Source organism: Neltuma alba, unplaced genomic scaffold (genome assembly GCF_004799145.2).
Source record: "Neltuma alba isolate B1F8T4 unplaced genomic scaffold, ASM479914v2 tig00004269_pilon, whole genome shotgun sequence".
NCBI lineage: Eukaryota > Viridiplantae > Streptophyta > Magnoliopsida > Fabales > Fabaceae > Neltuma > Neltuma alba.
Window position 1 is genome coordinate 22,946 of NW_021633629.1, and position 10,225 is coordinate 33,170.

Consider the following 10,225-nt stretch of genomic DNA (forward strand, 5'->3'; position numbering starts at 1 on the left):
TACTTGATTAGCAAGGATATTATTAAAAAAATAATACTTATTTATTATAAATAATTAACTTAACTAATTTTTTTAATCTATTTAGATTAGTTAATTATTTTTTATATTAAAAAGAAAAGGTAGTATTGTAATATACTCTTGGTGCAACTTTGACCCTTATCAGTAGTGTGACTTGCAGCTACTGTAATATTTTTTTGACTATCACCACTTGGTGCATATTTCGGGAAAAAAGTTGATATTATGTCTTGTAAAAGTTGGTTTATATCCCGAGCTATGCGTGAAAAATTCATGGCTTGCCTATGGTATGGACCACCAAATAAAGAAGACCTCTAATCAAAATGCAGATGAAAAGATACCACATTAATTAATAAAAGAGAGGAGGTCACCTTTAACAATCTATCCAGCTTTCAATTTAATCATTCACTTGTAGTTCCGTACAGGGATAACAATTTTGAAATCAACCAGGTTAAAGTAGGGACCCCACGACTTATATTAAGGAAAAAATAATACACTATTTTGATCACAGAGAAGATACAAGGTTATGATGGGCTGCGAAGTCCCCTAACTATTATATAAAACTATATATATTTAGCATTAGTAGTTCGAGAAAACCCTAAGTTACGTTATCCTCCTTTGCTAAGGGGAAAATATCTATTAAGTGATTGGCATAGCATCGCATAACGTAGGAGAGCTTGGGGGGGCAAAAAAAAAAAAAACTCAAGAAAAAGGTAAAACTAGCCATACCCTCATGTTAGTTCGCTGCTGCTCATCCTCATGTTGGCTCCAAGATCACCAGTGGCCTGTGAAGCCTTCTCCTTGGCATCTTCGTAATTAACCTTATTCTCTTCAGTCATGGTGTCCTTTGCTGACCTGTAAGCCTCCTCCACTCTATGCCTAGCTTGCTCATAGGTTTCCTCAGCCGCTTGGTCTCTTCCTTCATATCCCACTGAATCTGCCAAGATATCTTTGGCATTGGTTGAAGCCTTATCTGTCGCCATTCTGATAATCTCATCAACTTCATTATAGGCCTCAGCAGTTTTGTCATACGCCATAGTTCTTGACAATTTTTCCTTGGCTTCACCGTACTTTTGAGAAAAACACTCGGAAGTTCCTGAACAAAGAAACCACACACATATTGGAAAATTTGCTGAGTTAAGATGTCTCTGTCAAATAGAGAATTATTAGGTGGTTAAAATACAACACACAGAGGGCAAAAATATACCAGATGCCGCAGATTTCATCGTTTCAGTGGCCCTTGAGGCAGCGTCTCCAGCTTTATTCTTCATGCCCTGAGCTGCCTGTCTTGCGTTGTCCTTGTTTCTGAAAGAAGGATTGTAAATCAATTACCAAACAAAGAACGCTAAGGTTTGGTCCATAGGCCGTCAATGCTAATAATGCAAATTATATTATAATTATAATTAAATTTATGCTAATCCACGATAAAATTTATTAAAAATTCCAACAATAAAAACAACCAACTTAACTAGGAGGAAGTTCATATGACAATTACTTGTCAAGCGCGATAAAGAATTAGCAGCAGCAGCATTCACTCTAGATACCTAACGTGCCCCTGTTGAGAATTAATTATCAATACCCTGATCCAACGCTATGACCGAGGACTACCCACCTATTTTCCCAACTATCTATAGCAAGGAATTGCAAAGAATGCATGCTTGCATATGTGACTATTAACACAACATCACTCTTTGCCTACTCCCCAATCCCTTCTTTTCGTGTTTGAATTTTAGGAGGAAATCCTCAGCTAGTAACTATAGGATTGATTATTTCTATAGCATCCATCATGCTCCTTGAATAGAAAAGGTATGAATTGCCACGCTATTGAATAGAATAATTCATTGTTGATGCATGGAACAAGGTTCCGTGCCATCCGTAGGAACACGGGAAAGCTTGAGAACATGAAACGCTTAGCACGGAGAGGTAACCATGGGAACAGGTACGGGCGCTTGAGGAAGAAACAAATTGCAGACTGAAATTGGAGAACGGGGATCGTTATTGGAAGGAAAAGGAGGGAGGACATTACTGGAGGAATTGGTCATAAGTCCAATCAGCCATAGATTCAGCCTTTTCCTGAGCATATTCCGTGGTTTCTGTGCAACCGTGCTGGATCTCCTGAGCCGTCGTCTGGGCAATGTCGGCAGCAGACTCCCCCCAGCAGCTGCACAACCCAACGCACACGGCGAGCCACAGCACCAGCAGGAAGAACACCTGTGGGATTGCCATCGATCTTCCTCGGTTTGTTCGTCGGAAAGAAGAAGCGGTCAATTCTCCATTGAGAGTGCGGCGGAGAGGAACGGTATGGTGTTGTTAAGAAGTCCGGAGAAACCAGAGGGAGAGGCCACGCGGCGTTCGGGGAAAACGTGGCGAATTATGGAGGGGCATGGAACGGGACTGACGCCACGTGTCCAACAGACGGGTTGTACGGCCGCATGGCCCGCACGACGACCAATCCATAGCTTTAACGGGTATTCCATCGCCGCTTAATGTGGTCCGGACGTCCAATAATTTTCCCACTGCAGTGTTTTAGCCTTTTCCTGTTTATTTTGCATGTTTTCCCTTTCCTCCTCTTGTCCTTTTCTCGCCATCGGCTCTAGACCTCTAGTATTTCTTTCAACCACAACAAATTATTTATGACTACAAATTTCACTTCGATTTCAAACTTCATTATTTAAACCTTAACTCACATATGGAAGGAATATGCGGATGACATGAATGATGAATTTGTGAAAAAAATTGTTACTCTGTTGTTTAATATAAGATTTATTTAATTAATTTGATTAGATTAAAAAATTTAAATAGGTTACTTAATTATAAAAAAATATGACATGTTTTTCTTAAAATACCATAATCATCTTCCTCAATATTCAATCATCTTTATTAATATTCTCCTTCTCTTTCCTACTTGATTATGGTTGAGGGAGAATTAATAACGATAATTTAAAAAAAATTGATAAACATGATAAACAGGTCTTACATATAGAACTAAAATTAACTCAATAATTATATCATATATTAAATACCATTGCCCTATATTTTTAATGGAATCTTGAGGAAATCAAACATGACGTAATATGCTAATATGACATGAAAAGGGAATTAACCTTAGCCTGTCACTTTTAGGTATTGTTTGATGTTTTGAAAATGGAGGTGAGTGGAAGAAAAATTTTAATGAGTTTTATTTAAAAAATTAAAGAAGTGAGAATTTAAAATTTTAATAACAAGAGAGGAAGTAATATAAAAATAATGATAATAATAATTAATTAAAAAATTTTAACCTTAGTGTAATTTTTAAATCAAACTCATTAAAAATTTTCCTCCCCTCCCTTTTCCTCCTATCAAAATCGACCCTAAGAATGCATCGCATCCGAGACAAAGTATTCATGATTCATTTTTTTCCTTCAAATTAGCACAAACATTTCATCTTTTCTATCATCTCATTATTACAGTTTTGGGTTTTGCTACAATCGTGATACCGAATTAAAATATGATAATGGTATAAATTAAGGAGTTCTGATTTCTCAAGAAAATGGACTTTTCTCCGGCATAATAAATAAACCTGCTTACAATCAAAATTCATCAATAAAAATTTTATTATAATACGAAGAAAACTCAATGGGCCATTGGCTCGATTAGTAACAGGGTATGCCTCACGAGAGGATTCCTCCATTTCTATTTTCTAAAATAAGATGCTTCCCAAGATTCCGCACCAATTTGCCAAGGATCCTGCAAAAATTTCGGCCCACAGAATGAACGGGGAGTGGACTCTACAAATGAATCTTCTTCATGGGTCCAGTATAGTGATGATCCAACGGATTCGAAGAAAAAAAAATTTTTTAAAAAAAAAAACCAGATGTCGAAAGAGCATTTCCCGGAGTTCACGCTGGAGCGTCAGACAATAAGCGGAAAGCAAGTGACTAGATATTGTCAGGAAGACCGCCTTCAGCCGCCAGTTTTATACGTTGATGGTGTTCCCCAACCTTGTAATCTACCATTTCTCTAAACAACTGAGAATCCAAAGTACAGTCTGGGCGCCCATACACGGCTGCTCGGATGCCGGAAACCAATTTGGCTATCTCGCGGCCTGAGAATCCCTCCGTTTTCTTCGCAGCCTCCCTAAGCACATCCTCGGATATATCCTTCATGATAATTTTTTGAGCTTGTTTCCTGAGTATGGATGAGCTGCCATTGTCTTCGCTCAAGTATTTGTTCAAATAGAGCTTCAACAATTTGAAACGTTCTTCCTCCCCAGGGAGTGGGAATTCAATCACCTCATCAATGCGGTCAGTCACTGCGCTGTCAAGATCACCTGGTCTGTTTGTAGCAAGGACAAGTACTATGTCTCTTGACTGATCGCCAGTTCTGAAGAGCAATGCGTTTAGAGCACTTCGTTGAGCTTCGCTCATGTGTGAGCTGTTACGCCTGCATCGGGTCCACAATATATCATTAAATTGATTGCTATAGAATCCAAAGAGAATTCACCCAAAAAAAAAAAAAAGAATCCAACGAGAATTACTATCCATTTGGCACATTGAATCTCCACAGAATATAGGAAAGACACCAAAAAAAAAAACCACAAAAGTTGTGGGTTTTTTTTTTTTTTTAAATACAAAAAGTTGTGGTTTGTTGGTTCACTAGCACGTTTATTGGTATCCAGGGATCGGAGGGGGGTTCAATATATTGGGCCGCTTAGTTACAGCCCACTGCCCACATCATTTCTAGGCCGTTATCGATTGAATAGAAGCACAAGACATTATCACCAGTAAAAAGAGAAGCATAAGAAATTATATTGTAGCCTGAATATAAAAATATCATTTTGCATAAGACAGATTAAGTCAACCAATTAAATTATGCCATCAGCTTCAGAGAAAAAATCATTTTAGTCATAAATATTTTTATTTGAGAATTAAGTCTCTAAATGCTGTTTAAAAGAACTTACTCGCAAAGGAAAGCATCAGCCTCATCAATAAAAAGCAGCAACCCTTTCCTGGATTTCTTGGCCCAATCAAATATCTCGTGGATTTTAGTAACAGCCTGTGGGCCCAGGGGGGCAACATCTCCTCCAGTCATCATGGCATAATCTAAACCCTGCACACCAAAATTGATGAAGAGTAGCTGTTAAAGAAACCTTAATCACCTCCAAATTAGTAAAGAATGAAATGGAAATGGAGTATGTAGACAAATTCCATTACTAAAGAACTAGGCATAAAAGAAAAAGAGGCCATCGCACCGATTTTTTAGCAATTTCCCTTGCAACCATGGTTTTACCAGTCCCAGGAGGACCATAAAAGAGCATATTACGGAATGGTGCCTGGTGGGCCTTGGTATTTGATGTCGCCCGTGCTAGATGCTCTATTCTTCTCTGCAACGATGGATGGAGTACTACATTTTCAAGGCCAGTTTTACTCTCAGAAAATTTTTCTGCCTTCGCCATGGTACTAAAGGCTTTATTTTTGGCTTGAGATAAGATCCTTGACCCTGGAAATCTTGCCATGGATGATTCCCTGATCAAAGACGGCTGGCCCAAAATCCGATTAATGTAGCCCCATGTAACTTTAGCACCTTCTCTGTAAAGTCAGAAAGTAAAATTAAACACAGATCCCGTTTACAATTCTGACAGATCATAGATTTTATAGCTTCAGACTGCAGTTTGATGCGGTGAAAAACTGTAATTGAACTATATGAAGATAATCAATTAATCATGTTTCATAATTTTAATTCCATCCTCCCTCTCCTCTTATCATCCAGGCGGTTAGGAAGGAAAACAACAGTTGAACGTCTCACACTGCACGTGCTTGCTAGTCAATATGGTAACAGCTATTCTTCCTTCTCCATCAGATTAGAAGGTTTCAGAATTTATCAATGAGAATTTGAAAATCAAGTCGCGATTTCGGGGGAAAAGATTGTGGTATATTCTGGATAATGACCCCTAGATTATTTTCCATGGGCCAGGGGGTGGACCACAGAGTTGGGAGAAAGATAGGAAGCTGGACGCTGACAGGAGCCGTAAATAGTTATGTGATGTGAGATACAGGAACTGAGGACCATGCACACTTTCTGACCTTCAACTTTTCTCTGAATCCCCAATACACATTCTAATTTCATTTACGAGATATATTGCCAAGATGTCAAATCACTCATTTCCTTTCCAAAAGTCGCAGCTGGTTCCACTGTCGCAGCCAGTTTGTAAGTGGAAATGGCATTGACAAGCATTAATATAGTCATAGTTAAAATAGTTTTAAATACCATAAAATCAGATTAAAAATTGACAAAGCATACAAATCCCACAGCCAACTGAATTTTCAAAATGAAAGGTGATGTGGAAAAGGTCAAATGGAGCAAGAAAGGTGGCATATTTACCTAGTTGTATATACTCCTGCAGCTAATGCTGTGACCCCTCCCACAGTCATAAGCAATTTGTCCCTATCAGTCAACAAGATCCTTAAGCCACCTGCATGTTTCAAGTTAACAAATTACAGTTGTACCAATAAATTCTGAAAAATAAATAATATAGTACAGGAATTATCTTCCATCAACAAATATAGCTGATAAATATACATGAAGCTACAACCATAAACAAGTCTCTTATAAGATGGAAGAATACCAAGTCAACATCATTGTTGATAATGAAACAAGAATTCAAGCAACCAAAGAAAACCAAACACAAAACCTAACGACTTTTCCTCAAAGAAATGTGACAGAAATATCAGTTAAGATATAATAATTGAGCAGCCAGCGGCCATGACTGCTTCCATAATTTCATGCAAGTGCAAGCATCCATCCCGCATTGCAGGGGAAGCAAAGGTATACTTCGCAAATCCAACTGCTAGCTTTTATATAACTCCGCAATTAAGAATTGAATATTGAGTGATAACCCCTTCAGTCAATAATGCATATTGTCACACACAACCATGAAGTCCATGTCACTAACCAACTCTTCCTAAGAATAAAATAAAAAGATTTGCTACATTGAAGTGCATAGAAAATCTAACAGCACATGTGAGGGCCACTAGAGAGGCATACCAGGGAACACTCATGGTATAGATGCTCATAACTCATGCATAAGCCAAAGGAAGATTCTAGGATCAATAGATATTACATGGAACCCTGTCATCCTTTCAGACTGTAAATAAGGAGGGAAATGGGGAAAAGAGATCACTGAGATAAACAATAAACAAGAAACAGAATTGCCAGTTTCTGAACCACCAAGTAACAGCAGATGTCCTGATCAGATGCATACCTTCAATATGACTAAAAGTCGTGTTAATTGCAGCAAGCCATTTGTCTTTTTCACCCTGCAATCGGTCTTTAAGCATTCTACTATTATGCTCCTCAGTGAGTTTCGCTTCATGGGCTCGGCCCTCTGCCTCAGCCATGGCCTTAACTCTTATGGTTTCCCTTTCTATTTCAGCTCTCTCTCTCTCAGTTTGACGCTGCTGAGCTTGAATCTGTTCTTCAGTAGCTCGCCTTGCCTGTTCCTTTCTAACAGAGGACTCCTCTTGCATCTTCGCCAATTCAACGTTATGTCGTCTCTGAGCTTCATGATCAGCCTACAAATGGCAATAAGAGATAACTGTTTGATTAGATGGTTTTTAACTTAACAGAATTCAATGGGACAGGAGCTTCAAATGGGTGCAGCCTTGGCCATCTAAAGGAAGACCGAGGCTAGTATCTCTCCTTGGAAATTCAAAACAGCTACTACTACAGAGTTTTAAAGGCAAAGACAGGGAGGAGAACAACCACACAAGTCGTTCGAACCAATATTCTAAGGAGAAAAAGAAAATATTTTTACTGAGAAATGCATACCAAAACCTACAGACTAGAGGAAAAAGAAGAAAGGAAATGAACATAACAGTTTAACACAGAGTCAAACTCCGCATGTTTTTGCATATAGTTTTAATATACTCCACTACTCTCAAGACTATTAGGACATTTGAAATTTTATATTAACAGACAAGTGACAAGCAACTTCCAATCAATTATAAAAAAAGGCCCAGACTATCCTATATTAAAAAAGGGAATATTTTGATGTTTCTACCTGCATTCTTTTCCTAGCCAGTTCATCTTCATATCGCAGCACCTGGGCCTGCCTCTGAGCCTGCTCCTGTATAAGATTCCGTTGTTCTTCAGCTATTTTCCGCTGCCTATCCTGCAGAGAAGTCACTATGGTGTAAGTAATCTATCCTCATAGATTGATTGACACGAAATTTTGGCGACAAGAGTGTTATTTCCTAATCCATCACTTACAATATCAACTTGGGACTGAATTAGTTCATAATGAACTTTCTCGGCATCTAACTCAGCAAGGCGAGTTTGTTCCTGCTTTCTCATTAAATCAAAAACCTGGAAAGCAAAACCAAGATATTAACCGACTAAATTTTAACCATTTCTTTTTGTTTGTCTCAGAAATCAAAACAGATCCCATAGAATCCTGACATAAAATCTAAACCTGTTTAGAGTACGGAGAAGAATTGATTTCGCGGAGAGCTTTTGCCCCTCGTTCTAACGATTCCGGATCAAAACCTGACTTGTTGGGTTCATCGGGAGCTTGAGATTCTGACTTAGCATCAGAATTCTGATCCGCCTGGGGAGCTGAAGTAGGCGACGAAGAAGGGAGAAAAGGGAACCGAAAGGAGGTCTCGGCGTAAGCCTTATTGGAGAGAGTGGACATAGCAGCCACGGCTGCAGCCACGGCTACGCACGGTGATAATCTTGCGGCAGTCATGGCTTAGAATGTGCCTTCGAAGAGATGATGGAAATTACGTTGGTTCATAAACTTCGCATTTTGCATGTCAGGTGGTTAGTCTCTGTCTCTGAGGATACGACCTGGCGTGTGGCGCGAGCATAAACCCATGCTAGGGTTTAACCGGGAAATGAGAAAGTTGAGAGCACGGCAACGGACGAAGCCTAGCTTGCGGAGCAATTCAAAACATCTAAACGACCGTCGTTTCTCTGCTACGCCCGGCACCTGCGTGAAACGACAAGCCGAATTGAAGGTCACTCTATCTTGGGTCGGCCAAGCCCAGTTTTATGCGTGTTAAGCCCAAAGGGTTGATGACCGTGCTGCACTTATTGGGCTTCTTTGATCCTGATTATTGCAAATTACCGGAGTATTTAAATATTTAAATCTGAACCGACGATCGTTGGCTTAAAAAATCTGAACCAACGGAGAGGCCCCTAGTCTGACTTATATTCACCGTTGCAAACCAAATCTAGATTTTAGTTTCATTAGTTGATGATTGATATGATCATTGGATTCTCTTTGTATTCTCTCTTCATATTCATATTCATATATATGATTTTGAAGCATTTGTATATCTAAGCATAAAAGAGGTAATACACTAGAGATCTCATGAAAGAAACTCCTTAGGCTATTATTTCAACCATGCGAACAAGATGGCCAATAAAAACTTGCTTATAGCACTATTATGATCCATTATCTATTCATGACGCCCGACTATATGTTCATTCAAGTGATTTAAGTGATTCATACAAGTCATGAGTAGTAGGAACTTGCTGTGGTGACCCTGCAAAGTGAATTAGGAATGCAATATATATATATATATATATATTGGGTATGAAATTCATGCTAGTGAAAAGTTTGAAAGCTCTTTGAACGAGGTATTACATCTTCTCTCTCAGTCCTAATTATATAAATTTGCGGGTGACTCTCCCAATCTCATGTGGCAAGAAATACTGATGAAGAAAAGTAGAAAGAAAATCTAGTTTCATTTCAGAATATATATACAATGGCAATGAGGTACTAGCAATAACGGCGATGATTCCTCGATCTATATAAAATTTGTATGGTGCAAGATTATTGACCGACCCTTTGCAACTGGAAAGGTCACTATTTTTTTTTTTTTAGGAGATAGACCTTTATTCCAAGAATTGCTCGATGCTCAGCGCAACACAAGTGATTCCTCGATCTATATATAAAAATTTGTGAACTATTAATTGATCTTCGAGTTTTCCCCCTCGACGTTGTGTAATTTACGTATTCCATTTACAAGAGCTCAGAGAGCATAACTTACAACTGCAAGATGTTAAGGTTGAGAGAGAGATTATGAAAACCGAGATAATAAATCTTCTTGAGCTTAATCAATCTGAGCCGTACATATCGAGTATTACTTCTGGTCCTAAATATAAGAGCTAGTTGACTAATTTGAATAGATTAAGAAAATAAGTTAAAGTAGTTATTTGTAATAAA

At 38.5% G+C, this 10,225-nt stretch overlaps 2 protein-coding genes across 2 annotated transcripts; both read right to left on the bottom strand.

Moving 5' to 3' along the window:
- Window positions 1-395: 395 nt before the first annotated feature.
- On the bottom strand, window positions 396-2,349 carry LOC114744122 (uncharacterized). Its single transcript, XM_028932310.1, has 3 exons — window positions 2,042-2,349; window positions 1,223-1,320; window positions 396-1,111 (listed from the first exon to the last, which is right to left on the bottom strand). The coding sequence occupies exons 1-3, from the start codon at window positions 2,239-2,241 to the stop codon at window positions 747-749; spliced, it is 663 nt and encodes a 220-aa protein (XP_028788143.1). The 5' UTR covers window positions 2,242-2,349; the 3' UTR covers window positions 396-746.
- Window positions 2,350-3,590: 1,241 nt separating this feature from the next.
- On the bottom strand, window positions 3,591-8,885 carry LOC114744123 (ATPase family AAA domain-containing protein 3C). Its single transcript, XM_028932311.1, has 8 exons — window positions 8,465-8,885; window positions 8,263-8,358; window positions 8,054-8,164; window positions 7,256-7,565; window positions 6,376-6,466; window positions 5,246-5,582; window positions 4,955-5,103; window positions 3,591-4,437 (listed from the first exon to the last, which is right to left on the bottom strand). Exons 1-8 carry the CDS (start codon window positions 8,738-8,740, stop codon window positions 3,933-3,935), a joined length of 1,875 nt encoding a protein of 624 aa, XP_028788144.1. The 5' UTR covers window positions 8,741-8,885; the 3' UTR covers window positions 3,591-3,932.
- Window positions 8,886-10,225: the final 1,340 nt, after the last annotated feature.